The following is a 26,148-nucleotide window of genomic DNA, read 5'->3' on the forward strand; positions in this document are numbered from 1 at the left end:
ACAAAATTCCACATTTTTGTAGATAGGAGCTTGAAAATTTTGCATTAGGGTTCTCTGATACGCCGAATGCGATGGTATGATTTTCGTTAAGATTCTGTGACTTTTAGGAGGTGCTTTCCCCTATTTTCTAAAATAAGGCAAATTTTTTCAGGCTCGTAACTTTTGATGACAAAGACTAAATTTGATGAAACTTATATATTTAAAATCAGCATGAAAATCTGATTCTTTTGATGTATATTTTAGCATCAAAATTCCGTTTTTTAGAGTTCCGTTTACTATTGAGCCGGGTCGCTCCTTACTACAGTTCGTTACCACGAACTGTTTGAAAAACGCGGTACTTGTTAATTATACGGAACACACCCAAGAAGTAAAGTAATGTTAATCCTAATGAAATATGCCAAATTATGATGAAAATATAATGCTTTAGGCTATAGAGTACTATAATTTGGGTTATATATTTGCACATTTGGGGGGGGGGCAAAGTAACCTAGCCTAACTTAACCTTACCTTGCCCCCACTCCCCTAATTTGCTAATATATAGCCCAAGTTATACAAATCCAATGCATTCTGTCACCCGCTATTTCCGTTTGTGGCTATGAAACTGGTTTTCATAGATCGTACATTATCCTTTTTATCTTTAGCATATTTTCATACCCAGACCTATCCTCAGGGCCTGTGTGGGTCATGTTAAATCTAAAGGTATAGTTTTGGAACCTTTCAGCTATGCTAAACAAAATAGCTATCTCAAACTTTCGAGTGAACTGGGGAAAAAAGGGAGGTGGACGGGGGGCTAGTAGCCATCCAATCTTTTTATTCAAATAAAAGAGACGCCATAAATTTTAATTTGCGTTCAAATGAGTCCTGTCCCGATATTCTAAGACCGTTAAATCGATACGATCTCTCCTGGAAAAAAAAAACAATTTAGCACGCATCTATGATTTTTCCTCTGGCAAATAATACAAAATTCAACACTTTTACTTTTAGTGGCTATTTCCACTAAAGTAACTTTAAATCTTAAAGAACTAAAAGTTCTAAAAGAACTTTACTCCTGAAACTTTAAAGTCTACTAACCCAACCCCTTGAGAGTCATAAAAAAGAGCCTACCTTCCTGTTGAAAGGTTGGGAGTTGTATTGGGGGTGTAGTGGACTCGATTAGTGCCTGAAATCACATAGATTTTAAGTCGTTGTGAGATTAACGATCGAAGAAACTGACACAAACATATAAATATTGGATAACACAATCAGTAGGTTGATAAGTGTGAGTGTATGCTCAATATATTTAGAACCGATTATTTTTGTTCGCTTTATGTTTCAATTTCTCTCTTTCTCTCACTTACTTATATCATGAAAGTTGTTTTTTTTAAGCACTCCGACGTTACAAACTTAACACCCCTCGTCCGCTTTTGACGTATCTCCATGCTATATTTGCGTTGATATAGTTATTTGGGTTCAATGTTCAGAATTGATTTTGAATAAAAATGGAAAAATCCAAAACTTTTTACACTCCCCTCGCGTTTCCAGCTCCAGCCTGCTTACTACTGCGAGTAAAGGGGGAAAAAATAACCTACTAAAATAACATGTATAAGAGAAGGCAATAAATGTTTCGCTTAGGGTCATATCTAACATTTTACACTTTGGGATAAATGTCAAAACTGTTTGCTAAGCTGTTTTCAAAAGGAGAATCAGCAAGGCAGAGTAAATCAGGAGGATCAAAGCGTGATCTGAAATTCATCGCCCTGTTGATTTTCCTTTTGAGGACAGTCTTGCAAATGCTTTTTGACAATTATTTTGAAAGTTTTATAAATGTCAGGCATGATCTATAGTCTAGACAGCGGAGAAAATACAAAACACTCTGGGGATGCTCAAAACTTGACCAGAAAAGCCACCATATAAAAAACAACACTGGAGCCATATGCAATTATGTAAAAGATGTTTTCCGGAAAATTCAGGGTTTTTTGGGGGGAGGTGCCCCCTGCTTGCACTGCTTAAGTGTATGTGCGATATCCTTTTGCTTGCTTTCTACGCTACATGGCAAGTGTGCCCTTATAATTTCTCAAAATTTGGGGGATTTTGAACTGAGCAATTTTTGTAGGACGGAGAGGCACCGATGGTTCTAGGCCTGGACTGGGGTAGCTGTCCTCTCCTAGTTTTTCTTACATCCGACATTAAATTCCTTTTATCTTATAGAGGTATACCTCACCGTCCATCCACCCCAGATTATGTGGCCTTAAGCCGGTACCGCGGAGGGGGGCTCTGAAGGTACGTTTTTGCCAAAATTATGTTGTATTTTTTTTTTTAGATTGTTACACAAACTAGAATTTCTTGCATAATGCTGGTCTTCCGACGACTGAGGGTAGCAGAAATCTCCCAGTGGGCGTCCTAGCTGCCGTTAGACTTCCTTGGAAAATATTGACCTCATCCAGTTTAATACTGATATTAATCCTCAATTTCTATGTAATTCAAACGAATGATTTGCTTACCCTCTTAAAAGCTTATTTAAAGAGAGAGCAATGTAGACAAGCAATAATATAGGGCCAAAAACAAACCCTTAATTCACATTTGAAACCATAACTAGAGAAATCATATCTTCGTCTTTCAGGATGGTAAATGAGGGACGGGAGCGATTATTATCTGCTATTTATGGAAGTTTCGAAGCGCGAATACCACTGGAAGGAGAGGTCGTTGAGTATATGGAGGACACAAACTCACCTACTGTCTCAGACCTCTATCAGAGATCCGGAATGTGCAGTCCACGATTAGATGAAGCCTGGAGTTCCGACAGAGAGGATACTCGTAGTATTAGAAGTGAGTTTTGTTTCTTTGTATTTACAGCGTCGGAAAAGCTTGATTAAGAAAATGAAATTAAAGATTTTAGGTTTACTTATTTTGAACTTAAACTCGAAATTTTATATTTAAAATTTAGAATTACAAATTTTACCTCTGAATTCATTGTATTCAAAAACTAACATGTACGGGTTACCTGGAACCAAAAGTAAAAACTGTTGAAAATATTATTTTACTAGTAATACCAAATAAACATCTCTGTTTTTTCTTGTTGTGGGATATCATCTTGAATTGGTTTTAGAAATTTTAGAAGAGGTCATTTGAAATCAAATTTTTAGTTTTCGAAGCTCTTCACAAATGCTAGAGTTTGAGAATTAATGTTAGATGTTGCATGTTTAAACATTTTGTATATTTAAAGATGCATGTTTATGGATTCCAGCTCATTAGCCCCTTGGATTAGGGAGATAGTCTCTTGTGTCTCGATTCTTTGTCTATGCTTGTACATTTTTCATTATCATTAACCAACTTAATACGAGCTAGAAATTATAGAGCAAGAGCTAGAAATTATAACGGTTTGGTTTAGACTTGTCATATCTGAATGAATTTATTTACTTAATCTCAGCTCCTTGGCTTCGTAATTTTTGTAACTGCGAGTCCTCCTGTTTAGACTGATGTTATGTGCCTAAAAGAGCCAAGGTTGAGTTAACAAAAAGCAAATTTTCTAGTCCCATTATTTAAGACTTTATAACTTCTATTTTTTTATTCAGTTATACGACGTTATTTTGGAGCTACGATATAAAGGCGAAATGCTAAGCATTTATTTTTGACTGAGTGTTTTCATTTTCTTGTCTTGCATGTTTCTTTTATTACTGCAAACCTTTATTGTTGAGATACCCAGCGTCTGCTGTTTGCAAAGTAACCTTTTTCCAAACTAATTCTTTTACAAGGACTGCCAGATTTGTACATGGATCTTTAAAATGCTAAAATCTTTTGCATTATTAATGTTTTTATACTAAAATTATTAATAAATTAAGTCAGTGTTTTTAGCTGTAAGCTTAAAGTTAAAAAATATTTTCAGAGACCTGAGATTTTTTACCATGCCATTTTAGCACTAGGAACGCGATCTTTGTGGTTAGTGATAATGCTTTATGTTTAGTAGAGAGGAGAAGGGGCTTGTATAAAAACTATCTGAGCGGTAGATCACGTTAAAACGAAGGTAATGTAAAAAATTGGAAGAAGCGTTAAAATTTGAACAAAGGAGGTTCGAAATGGAGGCCATGGATAAAATTACCGAGGATCTGGAAGGTGCAGCTAGACGAGATGATGGTAAAATATTGTGCTCTCATGTTAAAAAATTGAGAGGGAATAGTCAACCCGGACTTGTCGCAGTTAAAAATAAGAACCAGACCGCAATTAGACCGCAAGTTTGTAATACCTTGGATGTAAAGGGAGATTTGTTTTCTGAGGAAGAATTAGTAACGGCATAAAAATAATTAAAAAATAATAAGGACCAGCTGCTGATAGTATGGTAAGTGAGTTTCTTAAATATTGTGGCTCTAAGGTTAGAAATAAGTTACTGAAGACTATGAATATGATTTTTGAAAAGGGAAAGTATCTAGCGATTTTAGGAAATCCCAGTTAAACCACTATATAAGAAAGGGGATAAAAGTGAGTGTGGTAATTATGGAGGCATGAGCCTGGTCTCTGTAGACAGCAAATTGCTTAGTAATATGATACTTTTTAAGTGAAAAGATGAAAATCAGTGAAAAGAAATGAAGATGAAAAGGTGACGAAAAGATCGACCAGGTGCATGAGCTGATCCAGAATTTTCTTTGTGACAATATGTATAGGTCAAACCATATAGCATGTCGCCTAACTTTGTGGCATCGCTTAGTAACTATGATTGTAATGAAGAGTAGGAAATGAGGATAAACATTAAAAACTAGTTCTTTTAGTGGTGTAGCAAGAAGAACAGAACGAAGAGATAGAAATGCATAGAAGACATTTTAAAAAAAAGGGTTTTAAGTATAGGCAATAAAGCATTAACTAATCACTGTTTCTTTTTAAAAATAGTGTTTTAATTTAAATTGACTTTATTTTGCCTTAATATTCTTGTCAATTACAAAAATAACAGCGGAGGTCAAAAGCAATTTAAAAACACTTATAAAATTAAATTATGCACACATGGTAAATAAACAGTGTCAACTTTGACGAAATATTAGAAATTAAATAATCAAAATTTTACTTTTCATAACAACGTAACATATCTTTCCACTTTTTAAAGTTCCATATATTTCGGTTAAATTACAAAATTCACGATTTTATAAGAAAAAGTCTTTCCAATCCCGCCATATCTATTCATTACATGGTCAGTCCTGTCAGTCTAGGCTCCTGTCAGTTTAGAGATGTTTGTTAGTATTTCCTCTTCTATTCATCCAAAAATATTCGAATAAAGACCAAAATCGTCATAAAAATATGAACTCTAATGAAGATGCATGTAGGTATGTGCTTCAAACTAAATATATGAGTCGAAATACTCCTTAAAAAACAAATAATTATGTGTTTGTTATTTTTGTATTTGATAGGTATAGATTGGTGATTTGAATTCTCAGGGTTTCAAGCTGTGGTAGATTTCTAATTATTTTTTTTTTTATTCTTGAGATCTTCAGACATTCAATTCAAACGTTTAAATCTCGATATGTCTCTTGAGTACAATAAAAAAAAATTGAAATTTCACTCAGATTTGGCATTAAGTAAGAGAATTGTCCTGTAAAAATTTTGATTTATAAACAACTAATCGTGGAAATATGGTTGTATAGCATGTATCAAAATAAGTGTAAAAATCGATGCCACTCCACTGATTCAAATAATTATTTGCCTTATTTTATAAACAATTTTTAGAAAATCTATTCTTCTGATATGATTACTCTGCCCTTTGAAGGAGTATTTCGATTCGTATGCTTAGTTTTAAGTATATACTTATACGAAAGTTCTAAAGAGTTTCGCCTTTATTCTAATGTTTTAGGATGAACTTAGGAGGTGTTATGTCATATAATGCAGAGCTTTCATTAGATGAACATAGGCAGTAAAGTGACCACCATTTGCTCATCAGAATCTAAAATTTAAATTAATAATTTTTGCACCTCTCATACATTTACTTTCTATTATACAAATTCCCTAAAAAAAAAAACAATGTTGTAAAAACCACCCCGCTTCCCAAAAAAAGCAAACCCAAAAAACCGAAACGGACAGTCAAAAAAAGTAATGATATCAATGTCTTCTTCTCAATGCCATAGCAAGACTCGAAAACAAATTTTTGACAGCAGAAAGAAGTAAATATTTTGCTTTTCCGTCCCGTTGTGACAGCACAATCCTGAAATATCATTTCGACAGCCTAAAGAAGTTAAGATTCTAAATTTCCCCTCCTTGTTATTACGAAGTGAAGATATTCGCCTCCCAGTTGGCTTTTGTGGTAATACGGACAGATTCCCTTGATAAACCTAAATTCAATGAAATACGTTTTGGCGGTATGCTTCATTAGTAAAATCTGACAGAGACCGCACAAAATAACTGAAACCTTGTTTCAAACTTGTTTGCAAAAAGAAACAGTTTTAATAATTAAAAACTTATTAAAAACAACTATCAACCAATTACAAAAAAAAATAACTCTCATCCCAACCCCAACCAGAGCAAGCGGTCCAATCACAAATCCACCACTTTTTCAGGGGGTGTGCTCCCTCCCCCTGACACGGAAAAAATGCATGGATGCGTGTTTTTTTTCAGGGGTGATCGTTTCGACCCACTGGTCCTTGAATATTGCAAGAGCCACTCACTCGAACGGAAATTAAAAGTTCTAGTGCCCTTTTTAAGTGACCAAAAAATTTGAGGGCAACTAGGCCCCCTCCCATACTCATTCTTCCCCAAAGTCACTCGATCAAAATTTTGAGACAGGTATTTTTATGGCACTTGGTATTAACCAAGTGACATATAGCAATCGCCAATTCTGTCGGTCTGTCTGTCTGTCTGTCGGTCCCGGTTTTGCTACTTTAGGCACTTCCAGGTAAGCTAGGACGAAGAAATTTGGCAGGCGTATCAGGGACGGGACCAGCTTAAATTAGAAATAGTTGTTTTCCCAATTTGACCATCTGGGGGGGGGAGTGGGAGCCGGTTAATTCGGAAAAAAATAGAAAAAATGAAGTATTTTTAACTTATGAATGGGTGATGGGATCTTAATGAAATTTGATTTTTGGAATGATATTGTGTCTCAGAGCTCTTATTTTAAATCCCGACCGGATCTGAGGACATTGGGGGGAGTTGGAGGGGGGAAACCTAAAATCTTGGAAAACACTTAGAGTGGAGGGATCGGGATGAAACTTGATGGGAAAAATAAGCACAAGTGCCAGATACATGATTCACATAATCGGAACGGATCCGCTCTCTTTGGGGTAGCTGGGGGGGGGGGGTAATTCTGAAAAATTAGAAAAAATGAGGTATGTTTAACTTACGAACGGGTGATCGGATCTCAATGAAATTTGATGTTTAGAAGGATATCGTGTCTTAGAGCTCTTATTTTAAATCCCGACCGGATCTGGTGACATTGAGGGGGGGGGGGAGTTGGGAGGGGAAAACCTAAAACTTGGAAGCACTTAGAGTGGAGGGATCGAGATGAAACTTGGTGGGAAAAATAAACACGAGTGGTAGATACATGATTGACATAAACGGAATGGATCCGCTCTCTTTGGGATAGTTGGGGGGGGGTTCCTGAAAAATTAGAAAAAATGAGGTATTTTTAACTTACGAACAGGTTATCTCATCTCAATAAAATTTGATATTTAGAAGGATATCGTGGCTCAGAGCTCTTATTTTAAACCCGACCAGATCTGATGACATTGGGGGGGGGGGGAGTTGGGAGGGGGAAACCTAAATCTTGGAAAACACTTAGAGTGGAGGGATCGGGATGAAATTTGGTGGAAAAAATAATCACGAGTCCTAGATACATGATTGACATAACCAGAACGGATCCGCTCTCTTTGGGCTAGTTGGGGGAGGGGTTAATTCTGAAAAATTAGAAAAAATGAGGTATTTTTAACTTACGAACGGGTTATCGGATCTCAATGAAATTTGATATTTAGAAGGATATCGTTTCTCAAAGCTCTTATTTTAAATCGTGACTGGATCTGGTGACGTTGGGGGAAGTTTGGGGTGGGGAACCTAAAATCATGGAAAACGCTTAGATTGGAGGGATCGGGATGAAACTTGATGGGAAAAATAAGCAGAAGTCTTACATATGTGATTAACATAATTGGAACAGACTCGATCTATTGGGGGGGGGGGGGGTTAATTCTGAAAAATAAGAAAAAATGACGTATTTTTAACTTACGAAGGAGTGATCGGATCTTCATGAAACTTCATATTTAGAAGGACCTCGTAACTCAGATCTCTTATTTTAAATCTCAACCGGATCAAGTGTAATTGGGGGGGGGGCGGAAATCTTAGAAAATACTTAAAGCGGTGAGATGAGGATGAAAATGGATGGGAAGAATAAAAACCTGTCTAAGATACGTGACTGACATAACCGGACCGGATCTGCTCTCTTTGGTGGAATTGGAGGGGGGGGTAATTTTGAAAATTGAGGTATTTGTAACTTACGAAAGGGTGACCAGATCTTAATGAAATTTTATATTTAGAAGGAGCTTGTGCTTTAAAGTTCTAATTTTAAATTCCGACCAGATCCTTTGACGTTGGGGGGAGTTGGAGGGGGAAACTGGAATTCTTGGAAAACGTGAAAATTGGGGTATTTTTATCTTACGAATAGATGATCGGATCATTGTTTGCATATGAAATTTGATTTTTAGAAAGAATTCATGTCTAAGAGCTCTTATTTTAAATCCCGACCAGATCGTTTGACATTGGGGGGAGTTGGAGGGGGAAATCTTGGAAAAACACTTGGAGTGTAGGAATCGGGATGAAGCTTGGTGGATAGAATAAACAAATGTCCTTGATACGTGATTGACAGAATCGTACTGGATTCGCTCTCTTTGGGGAGTTGGGGGGAGGGGTTCAGTGATTTGGCGAGTTTGGTGCTTCTGGACGTGCTAGGACGATGAAAATTGATAGGGAGCTGCTCAATTCGACTTGATAAAGTCGCTTTCCCAGATTCGACCAGCTGGGGAGCTAAAGGGAGAGGAAAAATTAGAAAAAATTAGATATTTATAACTTACGAGTGGGTGATCGGATCTTAATGAATTTTGATATTTAGAAGGACATCGTGACTCAGAGCTCTTATTTTAAATCCTGACCGGCATTAAGCCTCTTATTTTCCTTTTTAAATCAATCTATTGATTCCAGTGCCATATGAAGTGCCATATGAGCTCCTAGCTCTTGTTTTTTCAGCATGGTCGAAAAATCTAATAAATATGTCTTTGAAGATGACTTAATTTCCGACAGTCCCCAGGGGAAGGGCTGGAAGTTGTGAACTTTGCCCATTGTTTGCATATATATTGGTTATTGGGAAGTATACAGACGTTTTCAGGGGCATTTTTTCCGGGGGGAGGGGGGTCAAGAGGAGAAGGTGACGCAGGAGGATCTTTTCATAGAGGAATTTTTCATGGGGAAGGGAATTTTCCATGAAGGGGGTGCCAGATTTTCCAGTATTATTTAAAAACGATCAGAAATTCAATAAAAAAACAAGTTTTTTCAACTGGAAGCAAGGAGCAACATTAAAAGTTAAAACGAACAGAAATTATTACGTGCATGAGGGTCTCCCCCTCGTCAGTGCCTCGCTCTTTACGCTAAAGTTTTTTTTTAATACTTTCAAAAGAGCTATTTATTCTAATTAAACTCTTTTTCATTCAGGGGTCATTCTTAAAAAATTGGAACAAAATTCCGAACTTTTGCGTAAAGAGCAAGGCATTGACGAGGGGATGAACCCCCTCATATACGTAATAATTTCTGTTCGTTTTAAGGTTTTATGTTGCTCCTTACTTTCAGTAAAAAAAAACTTGTTTTTTTTTATTTAGTTCGTTCCACAAGACGTATTGGGTCTATTATACGTGTTACGTATAACAGTTGTTTACATTTTTTTTAAGGCTTCGTTTGGCTAATTTGATTATTTGAGGCTATACAGCTAATGTGAAGCACAATAGAAAATATAATGAATACAATTTTCCAAACTTAATTATTGTAGCATTTACTTTAGAAAATGGTATAAACTATGCTGTTGCTTTTGTTTTAATGAATAAAACTTTACACCGCTTTATAATTGCGCATCAGTCATCAGGGAGAAGGCCTGGTTAATCTTTGTGAATGTGGGGAAGCTTGAAGCCTTTAAAATTGAATTCTGAATTAAAGAGTCGGTTTTGAGGAGGTGGTAGCCCTCCTCCCATTTAGGGTAACCCTGGGTAAGCTATTAAAGGTGAACAAAAATTAAACAATAATTAAAATCAAATATTTTTCGAATGAAAGTAAAGAGCTGCGTTAACACCTAAAATGAACTGATATTATTCCGTAGATGGGAAGTGCACCAGCTCATCCTCCTTTTTTACGTTAAAGTTCGACTTTTTATCCAAAGTTTGTATGAACGACTGCTCAAACGCAAGGGCATTTGAACTGGAATAAGGAGTATTTTTCAAAGCGCTGTAAAACTTTAGCACGCATTGTAATATTTTAGCGTAAACAGTTGAAGATAGAAAAGAGCGCAGATTCCTGAACGCACTGAGTAATTCTTTTCATTTTAAGTTTTAGTATCGTTTTTTACTTTCATGTGAAAAAAAACCTTTTTATTTAATCACAAAAAAAGAAACAAGCATTTTTACATTTATGGAGTAGCCTATGTATTATATAGTTTTGCTTTTGTAAAGCATAAAGTACGCGTTTTACAGTATGCAAATATAAATCGATGTTTGAAAAATGAGGCACCCTTTGACAAGCTGAAAGTCTGGTTGAACAAAAAGGCACAAAACAAGCTCAATATTTTCTTTAAGTTCCGTATAAAGTATTTCAAATTATTCACAAAGGACAGAAATAGAAAAAAAAGAGAAAAGGGGGGATGAGAAGCAGCGAAGGCTGTCCCAGTAAAGAGCCATGTGCCTTTTTCGTATTTTTTTCGCGTTTAGTCAGTTTATCAAAAAAGCGTATCTCAAATATCTTGAGAACGGCTTGGTTTATCAAGCTGAAACCTTCAGAGAATGTTGATGGTGGGGGGCAGTAGAAGTTGAACTATGACTTAGAGGAAAGGGAAGGGCTAAATCAAAAGACACTACGTGCATCTAGACTGTCAAAACAACGTATCTGCAACATCTCAGGAACATCTTGGAGAATGAAATGAAACTTTAAATGAATATGAAAGGTCTGAACACTTCACATTTTTTTTGTTGGGGAGGGACTAAAACAGGTTTTTTTTTCTTTGGTCAACCTAAACGCTTTTGAACTGTGGGATATAGGGCCGTAGCCCTACATCCGTTTGTGGTAATTTCTGTTCGCTCTAAGTTGGATTCGCTTATTCAATTTAATTTATGTTTGTTATAGGATTTATTTATTCATCTATGCAACGTCTGTTATCTCTATAACTGATTTCGTTATTTACTTTGTTTTGATCATTTTTGGTTTAATTTTCCATTGATAGTAAGTTCTGTTCGTTCCAATTTTCAGTTATTGTAAAACTTTATTTCTTGTCGTCTTAGGATTCAATTTTCTGTTACTCTTTACTTTTCTTTGAAAAGTTTCTTTTTTCGAAATGTTTTTTTAAGCTAATGCATTAAGATAAAAAAATTCATAGTGAAATACAAGCACTTCGGCCCTGGGATCATTTCCCTCTGGATGCCAAAATAATAAATGTAGCTGTATTTAGCTGACTTATCCTATTTTCCTCGTAAAGAATTGTCAGCATTTGTTTGCATGTGTGTTATGGTGAAGAATGACCAAACTGCAATTTATTTGAAATTTGTAAAGTAAATATGCAAAAAAGTAGGCAAAATCTTGTAGTTGTTGTTTCCTTAGTCTAAATCCGAAGTCCATGACTTTTTCTTGGATGGCATCCATTTCGTCGCCTGAAAGCGGTTTTGCTGAATCAGTTTTTCCAAAAACCTGAGAAAAATGGGTTTTAAATTTTGACATTTGTATATCAGAATCGTTTATAGCTAGAACGTTGATTTGTATTTTAAAATTAAGAAGAAAAATCGCTTATATCTTTGTGCTTATTTCTGTTAGCCTAATGTCAGTCGTTCCTGAGATAAAACGGAATGAATATCAGTGTCGGCAAATTTGCCTGAAATATCTGGAAGATAGGTAAGATATGGCAATGCGGAATTGACTCAGCATGAATTAGAAATGCAACTTTCGAGAAAATGTATTTTATCTGATAGACAAATTTTAATTTCGGCAATTATCTGGGAGTTTTACTTTAAAATATAACAAAAGACCAGTGGGAGGTCTCACTTAGCAATAAGCTCCTTGGAATTTCAGGTTTTAACCTTCGAAGGAAGAGGCTGCTTCAGGATAAGCTGTGATTTCAGCTGAATTACTAGGTACCTCAACTCTGTTAAGCTTCTAATAATACTTTTCAGATATGCCACATCTACTGCTGGCATGAAACAGTAAAGCGAGTCTACGTCTTTTATTTTTCCTTTTGGCAACTCCACTACTGGGTCCGTAGGCGAAATTTTATAATCACTGTTTTAATTGTTATCTCTATCATTTTCAATTTTGACACGCTTTGACTCTCGCTATCGCTTATCTTCGCCCCATTTTGTTCTTCATTTTGGATTTTCATAGTCCTTGCTTAAACTGTAGTAACTTTACCTTTTAAAATAGTCATAAGCAAAAATCAATCCTCTGAATCGTGGAGTAGCCAGGCTCTGAATATTTCATTGTTATGGTCTGGGCATGTGAATGCTTCTTCAGGATGTGTTGCAACATGTAGCTCATTATTTGATTACGATTTTCAGGCACACATGAATCTGACCATGTAACCAACTTTTGTTCAGCAAATCAGTAACTTTCGGCGAAACAGACCATGCTGTATGTGATCCGGCAAAACCACTTTAAAGAGTTTGTGATTGGCAAGAAAGAACTGCAAAATCCATGCAGTTAGAGACATCTTACAGCAATGTCAATTAGACCATTCGAAAGAGATTTTTTTTTTTTTTTTACATAAGATAGCGTTTGTAAGTCGGTTTCGACAAAAATTGTTATATTCGGTGAAACCGCTTTCAATCGACGATTTGGGTCACGCTATATGAAGTTGCACTCCCTTTAGAATAGATAAAATAAAATAAACTAGTTTTTTTTAACTAAAAGTAAGGAGCAACATTACAACTTAAAACGAACAAAAATTACTCCATATATGAAAAAGGCTTTTCCTCCTCTACGCCCCGCCCTTTACGCTAAAGTTTGCTCTTTCTCTTAACTCTACTTTTTAAAATAGTAAAAAACTTTAGTGTAAAGAGCGGGTCGTTGAGGAGGAAAAGCACTTTTCATATACGGAGTAATTTCTGTTCGTTTTAACTTTTAGTGTCGCTCCTTACTTTTAGCTAAAAAAAACTTGTTTTTTTTTATTTAATTTCTGGACGTTTTTGAATTAATGCATGTTTTGATCTTGGCTCTCCGCACATAAAAAATTAAAACGAAATTTGCATTTAATTTCTTTTTTTGGCTAAATGGCTTTCTCATAGTTTTAATCGGAAGATTTTGAGAAAAAAGGAACGACGGAGTAGGCCTAGTTACCCTCTAATTTTTTGACTGCTTAAAAAGGCAACTAAAACTTTTAATTTCTTACGAATGCTTTCATTAGTAAAAAATATACGTAACTTACGAATTAACTTACGTAACGAACTTCCATATTCGTATTTTTTATTGCGTATATCAGGGGGTTCACCCCCTCGTCAATACCTCGCTCTTCACACTAAAGCCTAAATTTTGTCCCAATTCCTTAAGAATGACCTCTGAATCACAAAGGCCGTAGAATAAATAGTTGAAATTACTAAAAATACTTTAGCGCATAGAGGAGGTAAACCCCTCATATGCGTAATAATTTCTGTTCGTTTTAAGTTTTAATGATGCTCCTTACTTTCAGTTGAAAAAACTTTTCATATATATTTTTTCATTGTTTTTTCTAAATAATGCTAGAAAATCCTGCGCCCCTCCATTGAAATTCTCTTCCCCCATGACAAATTCTTCCATGGAAAGATCCTCCCACGTAACCCCCCACCCAATCAACTTCCCCCCCCCCGCCTCCGAACCAAAAAATGCCCCTGAAAACGTCTGTGCACTTCCCAATAGCCATTACTACGGTATATGTAAACACAGGTCAGTTTGTAACTTGCAGCCCCTCCCACGGGGACTGTGGGGGAGTAAATTGTCCCCAAAGACATAGTTACAAGGTTTTTCGACTATGGTGAATAAAATGGCTATCTCAGAATTTTGATCTGGTGACTTTGGGGAAAAGATGAGCGTGGGAGGGGGCCTAGGTGTCCTCCAATTTTTTTGGTCACTTAAAAAGGGCACTAGAACTTTTAATTTCCGTTATAATGAGTCTTCTTACGACATTCTAGGGCCACCGAGTCGATACGATCACCCCTGAAAAGAAACAACAAAAAAACATTTTTTTTATTTAAGAGTTAAGGACGCTTCTTGGCTACTAAGGTCCCTGCGTCGGCCCTGCAGTGCATTCCTGCAGCGTGATTCGATCTCTGGGTCCCGTATTACCAAGCTAAGGTCATATCCACTGCGCCACCACAGGACCAAAAAAAAAATAAATAAAAAATAAAAAATTCTAGAATGAGGCAAATTTTCTCAGGCTCGTAACTTTTGATGGGTAAGACTAATCTTGACGAAACTTATATATTTAAAATCAGCATTAATATGCGATTCTTTTGATGTAACTATTGGTATCAAAATTCGATTTTTTTTTAGTTTCGTTTACTATTGAGCCGGGTCGCTCCTTACTACAGTTCGTTACCACGAACTGTTTGATAACGTGATTTTTGCTCGTAGGATAATTATCTAAATAATGTGAATGTGTACCATACTAGATAATTGTTTGTAAATTACTGTCTAAAAATCATCTCGGAAAATTTCATTGCTTCTCCAGGGATGTCTGCAACCTTCCTCATTACTTTGTCCTCGTGCATATGCTCTTTTGTGTGAATTATTCGCTTAAGCATCTTCTTTGGAAGTTCTTTCATTTCTTACTGAGCTGTAACCTTAACATATTTCAGTCCAGGAATGATCCTAAGTCTTTGACGTCCAAATATGTTTTTTTTTTTTCTTTTGAATTGGTAATCCGTTTGGTACATCGGGCTACGGGGTAAAAGTAAGCAACAAGCAACTGTTCGATCTGGACTTCGCGGACGACGTTGTCCTTCTCGAAGAGTCTAAAGAACGGTTGCAGCAGCTACTTGACACTTTTACCGAGAATGCAGAGAATGTCGGGCTAAAGATAAACATTGACAAATCGAAGAGCATGGCCATCACAACCTCGCCACTTGTTCTCCATTGCAAAAACAAGGATCTAGAACAAGTGCAGGAGTTCAAGTACCTGGGTAGCTGGATTGATTGTGATGGAGAGATCTCGACCGAGATTAAACGTAGAATTGGACAAGCTACAGGTGCCTTCAATAGATTGAAGCCTATTTGGAGAAGTAATAAATATTCAATGGGACTGAAGCTTCGACTCTTCAACAGCAATGTACTCTCAATTCTCCTTTACGCAAGTGAATGTTGGAAAATAAACACCCAGCTTGAAAAAAGGATCCTTGCATTTGAAAATATGAGCCTCAGAAGAATGTTGAATACAATTTGACGGCCCGCACCTCACTAATACCTGAATGGGAAGACGTCATCGCTGCAGCCCCAATGCGAGACGAATGGAGAGGCTTTGTCGACGCCCCATGCGCCACCGATGACTATGGAGGAACCAAGGTCTAAGGTAAGGTTGGTACAAGAGAATGTTCGTCAGCTTGTAGATTGAAAAAGAATCCCATTGTTTCTTTGCAACATCAAATTATGATATAAACTTCTTGTGAAATTATCGATTATGCGCATTGTTATTCATTGCCGTTGCTCGTGATGACAATGGATGCTAACTTTTCCATTGTTTAACGTTGACTGGGGCATTTCGTGATTGAAATTACATCCAAACATGCTAAAGATATTTCAAGTTCTTTTTCATAACTCCTTCAATAGAACTCTTCAGTTTGTTTTGCAGAAATTCCATCTCCCAAGTAGTACTTTGGGATGGTTTAACCCACTAGCCCTTTGAAGTTAATGTCTATTTTAATAGTGTCTTGTGTTTCTGAAATCCCTATTTAGTAAGTAGTCTCCGATATATTTTCTATGTTTGTGCTATTAAGGTGATATTGAGATATCTTGAAAGAAAATGAGGCTTCTGAAAGAACCCAAGCACAAATGGGAAATTCATCTACGTCCCCACAAAAATTGTCCCATTCCTTCACGTGTCCTTAAATGCAGCATTTGAATCCTCCAGAAAGCAAATGTTGGTTTTAGTGCACTAGCCATGTGGTTGAAAAATGGTTGGAAATGTTTGACATTTGTACAAAACTGTGTTTTGAGTATAGAGAACGTGTCTGAAGTATGTTCCAGTATGAATTTTGTCGCATTAACTAATAAAATAAAGTGTTTAAGATTCCATAACCAAAATGGGTTTTTTTAGTTTTGGTATTGGTTCTCATCTTTATGGACCTTGGGAATGAACATACACAGAAAAGAACACTTTGACTCTAGAGTCGCTAAAATCTTCATGTCCATTGATTCTTTGAGCTTCCGAGCTGCTCTTTCTTGTTTAAAAATCAAAAAGTTGTTTAAACTGGATTCTTATGTACCAACCAACCATGATTTTTAACAAATGCAATGGGGTTCATACTATTCACCAATCCGTAGTTTATTTAGCTGATGATGCAGAATTGGGGTGGTGGGTGGTGGAGGATATTTTTTTAAATAAATATTATTATTATTTTTGTTTGCAGGTGGCAGAGGGCACTCGAAAAAACTTAGTACGACATCAAACATTTCTGTGGATTCCGGTGTGGCTTATGATGAAGGAATCGTTCAAATTACTATTCCTGCACCGTCCCGAGATGAACCGAAATTTCCACCTGAGCCGACTAAAACTATAATATGTAAGCAATCAGTTTCAGTTTTCAGTTAAGGGCTGAGAGTGGTTTGACATTTTCTCTCACATTGGGAAAGATTCCAGAATTACTAGGAAAAAGTTTTTTTTTTAGGAAATAGAAAAAAGTGTTAAGATAACCTAGTTTCTTTTACTACAGCATTTCTTCTTTGGTCAATTAAATGGCATTTTAAGCCATTCTCTTTTTTAATTCCTGAATTTTTATAATGTTTGGTGGTTTTGAAGGGGCTTTATGTATTAAATGTTAAGCATATGCCGAAGACAATTAGGCATAAAACAAGTTGTTACTCTCTTTCATCCTGAGTAATATAATATAAAATTAATTACTAATCAGTTACAACTGGGGTTTATTCTCCAGCCAAGTCCAGCTAAGAAAAAGCCAAAGGCTTTTTTCTGTGGGTCTGATATATATATTCTTTTAGAAAGACTGCTCAAACACATGGGCCGTTAAATTTGAAGATCTAAGTGGGCTCTATACATTATTTGTTTGTTTATTTAATTTTTTCTTACCAAGGTACTTTTTATAGGAGGAGTTATCGTAGAAACTTTGGAAGTTCTTGTATAAAAATATCTTTATTATATATATATATATATATATATATATATATATATATATATATATATATATATATATATATATATATATATATATATATATATATATATATATATATATATATATATATATATATATATAGTATCGACACTCGGCATGCGGCAGGTTTCAATATATTGATTCTCATTGTCCCTCTATCTCATTGTCTTCTAACCGCAGTCAATTTGAGCCTTTTCTTGATGTCATGACGTCACCACAGGTTCGATGCAGCCACCCTGTGAAAAATACGAATTCTTTTTAAAGTCCTGATCGATTTAGATCATTTATGCGGCCAGTCATCGTTGTTCCTTGTTTTTCATCCGTAGATTTCAATGTCCATTTTCGTTCATCTTTACCTTTGAAAGTTCTTTCCACGCCTTTTGCTTTAGCAGTATAGATTCATACAGCATGTCATTCAGTTTCTTAAGTCGTTATAGATAACAAATATGTCTTTTCCAGTTTCTAACCACAAATCACGGTTCAAAATTTCATTTACAATTCAATGTGATTCTCGCTGTCGTTTGTTCCATGCCTTTTTATTTAGCTGTTGCAATTCTCACTTTCACTAGTTTTCTTATCACGCTTACCAAGTGCTTCATTTTCATCAACCAACCCCTTAAGCATTTTGAATGACCTTAAATTAGAATTAGCGCCTTTGTAAAACTGCGTTTTTTTTTGTTATTACCTTTGACTTGGATTGTTTTTTGTCTTATGAAAAACGGTGATACGTAATGCAGTATCAGATTCTTGGTTATCATCCTTATAAACTGTAATTGTATTATTTATAGCTATTTCATTGCTTGGAGCTTTTATAAAATGTTGAACGTTGACTTTTGCCTCGGCTTGTCTTTTGTCATTGTGAAATACATATCGCCGAAACTTTTTTTTTAACCAAGGCATGATAAATATTTATGAACTTATCCATGTCAAAATCCCAAACCCAATTACCATAACTATCATTTTAAATTTTGGCTTGTTTTGACTCCGCTGTCACTTATCTTCAAACCCTTTTTCTTTCTTCTTCATTTTGGATTTTCATTACTTCAGACAGTTTGCCAATGTCCTTTGCTTTAGCTACCCTTATTGGTCTTGTTTTACATGACGATCCAGACTTTAGATTTGTTAATTGTTCAGGTGGTGGGACAAAAACTTCTTTTTCTTCCAATGAATTATTATTTATAATACTTCAAAATTTAGGTTTTGTCTCATTTGATAGTCAAGGCTGTTGATTTTCACCCGTCGTGAATTTAATTCTTTCGGGCTCTTCTCTTGGTCTTATCACGTTTGATAGTTCAGGTGGTTCCTAAGAATCGTTGTTTTAATTCTTATCGCTATCATTTTCAATTTTGACACGCTTTGACTCGCGCTATCGCTTATCTTCTAGCCACATTTTTCTTTCTTTTTCATTTTGGATTTTCATTACGTCAGGCAATTTGTAAATGCCCTTTGCTTTGGCTGCCCTTATTGGTCTAGTCTTACATGATGGTCCAGGATGTAGATTTGTTAATTGTTCAGGTGGTGGGACAAAAACTTCCTTTTCTTCCAACGAATTATGATTTATAACACTTGTAATTTTTTTTTGGGGGGGGGTGTCTCATTGGATGCTCCAAGTTGTTGATTTTCACCTGTTGTGAATTTAATTCCACTGCCCTTTGCTTTAGCTGTCCTTATTGGTCTAATATTACTTGATGGTCCAGGTTGTAGACTTGTTAATTGTTCAGGTCGTGGGACAAAAACTTTTTTTCTAAGGTTTTTAAATTGTTTTAATCCCTTGTTAAAATATATACAAATATTTTTGTAATTACCAGGTTTTCGCTCTTTACGCAATTTAGTGTCTTTTCATACTAAGGGGTTTTCAAAGATATTTGATTATTGAATCAAGTCCGATTTTTAAGAACAAATTCTACTAAGCTTCAAACTTATTGTTTTATTTTTTTAAGTTTATGAATTGTTGTTATCCCTTGTCAAAGTATATGCAAATATTTTTGTAATTACCAGTATTTCTGCTCTTTAAGCAATTTAATATAAACCTTACCACGCGTGAAAACCTTCAATTTTTTCACTAAAGTGTGACAAGTGTGAAAATTGCAATAGGCTACTGATGTATTTTAAAATGACGTCACTCACTTAATTTTTTTTTCTTAAAATTAAGGTTCTAAACGAATTTTCTCAAACTTCTGACCTATCTAGATCGTTTTTTTAGGCCAGAACATCTCAGAGTGCCAATTTTCCCAAAAAAAAATATGGAGCTTTTTTTCGAGAAAAAAAAAATACATGAATACATACACAATTATTGGACACTTAAAAAGATTAAATAAAAAAAAGCAAGTTTTTTAAATGAAAGTAAGGAGCGATATTAAAACTTAAAACGAACAGAAATTACTCCGTATATGAAAGGGGCTTTTCCTTCTCAACGCCCCGCTCTTTACGCTAAAGTTTGACTCTTTCTCTTAACTCTACATTTTAAAACAGTAAAAAAAAAGAAATACATTTTAAAACAGATACGATGACCCCTGAAAAAAAAAAAAAAAAAAAAAAAAAAACACGCATCCGTGATCTGCCTTCTGGCAAAAAATATAAAATTCCACATTTTTGTACATAGGAGCTTGAAACTTCTACAGTAGGGTTCTCTGATACGCTGAATCTGATGGTGTGATTTTCGTTAAGATTCTGTGACTTTTAGGGGGTGTTTCCCCTTATTTTCTAAAATAACACAAATTTTCTCAGGCTCGTAACTTTTGATGGGTACGACTAAACTTGATGAAACTTATATATTTAAAATCAGCATTAAAATGCGATTCTTTTGATGTAGCTATTGGTAACAAAATTCCATTTTTTAGACTTTTGGTTACTATTGAGCCGGGTCGCTCCTTACTACAGTTCGTTACCACGAACTGTTTGATAGTATATAGTACTGCTTCTAGTAACATCTTAGTTCAAAAACCATTCCAAACCTTGATTTGAAATTGAAGGAAATTTATATAATAACCATATTGAATGCAATCAGAGATAACGCTAAGATTACCTAGTGCAACTTAGGAATTTAAATAAAAATCCAATATTTTAATTTTTATGCCAAAAACCTGAAAAACTGGGCCAATTATCAGCATATTAACCCTAAATTTAACTGTTGCAGTAAAAAACGAACAGAAAATAGTTTGTAAAAATTTACCGAAAAAGAAGCTTTTAAAAGAAAAGTCAAGTGTCATCTTAAAGCTGAAGGCTAATAGAACTTAAGTCTTATAATAATTCAAACTTAAAATGGCCAGAAAATGCTGACAAAGAATAATGTTTAACCCAAAACTACCTGAAATAAAAAAAAATCACATCAAATATAAAGGTAACATGCTCTAAAATAGATGAATAATTAAACCCTAAATAGAATAAACATTAATAAATGCTCATGTAAAGCTCAAAACGAGCAAAAATTACTACAAATATTAATTTAGTTAACCCCCCCCCCCCCCTCTGCGCCTGAGGGAGCCACTTGTGATTCCTGGGCAATATCGTGTCCACATATGCTTTAGCCGTACGTAAATAATAATTGGATTATACGGGTAGAATTTTTTCTATTTAACTACTCATGTAGCATGGGGGCACTTGGATTTACTATTAAGCTGTTTCAAGGAGCAGCAAAAGCTGGGTTATCGCAGAATTTTTACTACAAATAAAACAAAGCTTACACTTTGTGCAGCGACTAAAACTGCTACCCACTTTATATAAATTATATACATCTAAATGTCTATAATTTTCCAAGTGTATATATGAATGCATATACAGTGCTGCTACCTGTCAGTACTCTTCAGTATTTGAGGCGGAGGAGGAATATCTTTCAGCATTTAATGTCAACTGTCTAAAAACGCCAGAAGTTTCTAGTAATTTTGATATATAAAAATAAAATGAAAGCGTTCTTTAATGTGGGGGATATAGCTCCTAACTCCTTTCCCTTGATTGAACCCTCAATTATTTTGCATGTATTTATTAGTGGTCTGTAGTATAGTTGTAAGAATTGTACTCATTTCCAAAGTTTTTTATCAATGATTGACTCCAGAATTTTAAACAAAGAGACAATGACTCATCACTCACAAGCTTTGATACAAATTTGTATATATGACGCTGTCTGTTCTCTTTTTATTTTTATTTTTTCATGGCTGGGTGTTAAGATGACGCATTAACTTCAATTTGCCAAATTGCACAGGTTTCCGGTTATACAAGAATCCTTTTCTTGGCACTAGAACGAAGCGGAATTGCATCAGTCTTAGATAACCCTTCCTTTTTATTACTGTAATGACGAAATTTGTTGTAGATTCCCTTTTAGAATGCGGCATAATGCTAAAAAAAAAGAAAAAATAATCCTAATTCGATAATCTGAATTGGAATAGCCAATGAATTTGGTATTTGTTCTGGAGGGAGGGGGGTCGGGGTCAGGGCTCTTCCTCACTGCCTATTGGCGTGATACAGAGACCCAGCGACCATGTGTACCGTGACGCATGCCGGCAGCGGTGTTTCCATCGCGGTTTTGGGTAGAAACACATTCAAATGTCACATATTATTGAGTTTTCCTTTTCGTTTGCTTAATTTTAAAACTGGTATTCCCATGGCCTATCAATCCGTTTTTTTTTTCTCTTCCGATTAAGTTGTACTTGGGTTTCCCATACAAAGATCGCATTTATGGATATTTATTGTTTTTAAATAGAATTTACCACCAATATCACGAAACAGTACATACTAGCAATCTTATTTGAAATGACTGTTTTTGATTTTTGGATTCTTCCTGAGGTAGAAAAAAAGATAACCAAGTCTCGTTGATTTAAAATTGTGGTGAAATGGCCTTAGTCTACTTACTTCTGAGAATTCTTCCTTTTATCTTCTTTTATGTTTGAATGGTACCTAACGAAGTAATGTATTCGGTACAGTGTATTGTGTTAATATTACGTGAGTTGTCGATTATCTCTACATTTCCATATCAATATTTCGACAGGTAAAGCCTGAATAAAAAGAAGGCTAATAATCCTTTGTGCAACAATTGTCCTGACATGGAGGTTGTTTTAGGGGGACAGAGGGGGCACTTGCCCCGGGTGCAGAAATTTAGGGGTTCAAAATTTCAGTTAAATTATCTAAAGGAGGCCCTAGATGGTCAATTATTTTGATCAAAAGCTTCAGTCAATCGATTGACTCAAGGATGATTGACCGTCTAGGAACCTGTTTGACGCTTGAGTCAAGTGTTGATGGGGATTGATAGAAAGTTTGAATGACTCAATCATTTTGATCAGAAGCAGTGTGTTACATTAGCTTTAGCCGAGATAGAGGAGTCGATTGAAGGTTGATTGAAGTACACGTCAATCGACTGGCGGAGACTTGATCAAAATGATTGACCATCTAGGACTTCTTTAACGTTTATAATTATTTTTAATTTTTTAAATTCAATTTTTATCAAAATAAAGTAGAGGGCGCAGTTAATAAATGAAAATAGTCAATTAATTATTAATTAATGAATAAAGTAAATATAAATTGAAAATAGTCGAATAATGAACATTAATTGATAATAATTAAAAATTAAATAAAATACTAACTAATAAAACTAAATACGAATTAAATAATTTAAATGATAAATTAAGAAATAATAAAACAAATAAATCATGAATTGATTTATAAATTCAAAATAATTTTGTCAATAATAAAGATTTCGTAATAGTTTGGCCTAAAAGTTTTGTGGAAGACAGGGGGGGCGTCGATCAGTATTTTGGCCTGGGCGCAAGAGAGATCAGAGCTGCTACTGTTCTACCAATACCTTTAGCACCTTGAATTTACTTTCATGTCCTTTAATTTCCGTGTCTTTCATTACAGTTTCTTTATTATAAATAACTAGTGCTGGATGAATTCATGAAAAAGCAGAAGATAGAATATACGATTTTCCCAAAGTAAACCTAGATTTTTTATTCTCCTAAATAAGCAGTATCTGGAACGCCGTAAAATCAATGTATAAAGAGACGCGTTTGAAAAAAAAGTAGAATAAAATAATTAAAAAGAATGAGTCTTGCCTTCTTTTTCACGAGAAATCTTGTATTGCGAGCGTTTCAAACAGTTCGTGGTAACGAACTGTAGTAAGGAGCACCCCGGCTCAATAGTAACCAAAACTCTAAAAAACGGAATTTTGATACCAATAGCTACATCAAACGAATCCCATTTTAAAGCTGTTTTTAAATATATAAGTTTCATCAAGTTTAGTCTTACCCATTAAAAGTTAAGAGCCTGAGAAAATTCGCCTTATTTTAGAAAATAGGGAGAAACACCCTCTAAAAGTCATAGAAGCTCCTATCTACAAAAATGTGGAATTTTGTTTTTTTTTGCCAGAAGGCAGATAACCGATGCGTGTTTATTTGTTTGTTTGTTTTTTTTAATTTTTTTCCCACCAGGGGTGATCGTATCGACCCAGTGGTCCTAGAATTTTGCGAGAGGGCTCATTCTAACGGAAATGAAAAGTTCTAGTGCCCTTTTTAAGTGACCGAAAAAATTGGAGGACAGCTCTGCCCCCTCCCATGCTAATTATTATCCCAAAGTCACCGGATCAAAATTCTGAGATAGCCCTTTTATTTGGCATAGTCAAAAAACCTTATAAATATATCTTTGGGGACGACTTACTCCCCCACAGTCCCCGTGGAAGAGGCTACAAGTGACAAACTTTGACCAGTGCTTACATATAGTAATGGTTATTGGGAAGTGTACAGAAGTTTTCAGGAGAATTTTTCGGCTGGGGGAGGGGTTGAGAAGAGGGGGATATGATCGGGAACTTTTCATGGGGGAAGAAAATTTCCATGAAGGGAGCGCATGATTTTCTAGCATTTTTTTTTTTTTTAAACTATGAAAAAATGAATATGAAGAAAATTTTCAACTAAAAGTAAGGAGCAGTATTAAAACTTAAAACTAGCAGAAATTTGTACGCATATGAGGGGCTCACCTCCTCCTAATACCTCGCTCTTTACACTAAAGTATTTTTAGTAATTTCAACTATTTGATTTACGGCCTTTGTGATTCAGGGGTCATTCTTAGGGAATTGGGACAAAATTTAAACTTTATTGTAAAGGGCGAGGTACTGACGAGGGGTGAACCCAATAGTCCCCCCCCCATATACTTATTAAAAACATGCGAATACATAAGTTCGTTACGTGAGCTAATTTGTAAGTTACGTATATTTTTTTACTAATAAAATCGTTCGTAAAAGATTCAAAGTTCTAGTTGCCTTTTTAAGTAACCAAAAAATTGGATGGCAGCTAGGCCTCCTCCACCGCTCCTTTTTTTCTCAAAATCATTCGATCAAAACTATGATAAAGTCATTTAGCAAAAAAAAAAAATATGCAAATTTCGTTTTAATTATTCATCGTCAGAGAGCCAAAATCAAAACATGCATTGATTCAAAAACATTCAGAAATTAAATAAAAAAAAAGTTTTTTTTAACTGAAAGTAAGGAGCGACATTAAAACTTAAAACGAACAGAAATTACTTTGTATATGAAAGGGGCTGCTCCCTCATCAACACCCCGCTCTTTACGCTAAAGTTTTTTACAAGTAGAGTTGAGAGAAAGAGTCAAACTTTAGCGTAAAGAGTGGGGCGTTGAGGAGGGAGCAGCCCCTTTCATATACGAAGTAATTTCTGTTCGTTTTAAGTTTTAATGTCGCTCCTTACTTTCAGTTAAAAAAACATGTTTTTATTATTTAATCAAAATAAAATTCATTTCGTCTCTGCTATTACAAGACAGTATTTCATTATTTTCACTAGGCAGCCTACTCCGCCTGTCAGTGAGAGTCTGCCCTACCTTTGAAAAAGGACTATTGAAGTACAACTCGTATTGGGGATACACAAGAACTTTTTTGCAATTCCACGCAGTATGCCTTGGGACATGTTCTGTGTTCCTTCCACAACATCAAAGGACTTGGTCGTTCTTTGAGTTATCTGTTCAACCATGACTTATAATTGAAACAAAAAGTATACCACTAGGATCACCATTACCGAAAACCCCGTACAACAAACTTGCAGGCCACTACCTTGAACAACAAGGAAAACAACTTTTCTGCATTTTAGAAAAGAAAGGAAATTGCCCGAAAAGGGGCGATCCTGATGAAAGATTCAACATGTCTTAGACCCTTTTGATTTCGGGAAAATTTTGAACCCTTAGATTTTAAGAAACTAGCACTTTTCTGAGAACCTAGCTCTCTAGATGTTTTATGACTATTGGTTCTCCAGTGGTCCCATTGTAACCCTTCAACCAAAGATTTTCAGCGATGTTAATTTCAATGGTACACTTTTTATTTCGATTTGAACGCATTTTTTAGTGGTTTTAGGCTCTTCAGAAATTATCAAAGATGTCGTCTAGCAATTACTCTTCAATTGAATCTGAATGAAAAATTTATGTTTCCATAATAGTATCACTTCGGAAATGTTTGTCCAGACAGTTTCCTTTTTCTGGTTTTGAAAGTCAGGCTACTATAGGCCTTGGTGCCCTCTTCACTGGGTTATTGCTACTGTTGCAACCGTAATATATTTCGAAAACACATCACCTTAAGTAAGGCTTATGATAAAAAAAACATGCCCATGGTACTCAACGTTTTTTCCTTACATACTTATC

The 26,148-nt window shown here is 35.3% G+C and overlaps 1 protein-coding gene across 6 annotated transcripts in view; it reads left to right on the plus strand.

Annotated features, from left to right (window-relative positions):
• LOC136031970 (phosphatidylcholine:ceramide cholinephosphotransferase 1-like) overlaps positions 1 to 26,148 on the plus strand; it is a 125,143-nt gene that overhangs the window by 38,459 nt on the left and 60,536 nt on the right. For all 6 annotated transcript variants that reach the window (XM_065711989.1, XM_065711988.1, XM_065711991.1 and 3 more), the window contains 2 exons: positions 2,600 to 2,805; positions 16,767 to 16,919. In XM_065711989.1, the coding sequence (XP_065568061.1) occupies positions 2,600 to 2,805; positions 16,767 to 16,919 (359 nt within the window). The remainder of the gene's footprint in view (positions 1 to 2,599; positions 2,806 to 16,766; positions 16,920 to 26,148) is intronic.

Source organism: Artemia franciscana, chromosome 10, assembly GCF_032884065.1.
Source record: "Artemia franciscana chromosome 10, ASM3288406v1, whole genome shotgun sequence".
Lineage (NCBI taxonomy): Eukaryota > Metazoa > Arthropoda > Branchiopoda > Anostraca > Artemiidae > Artemia > Artemia franciscana.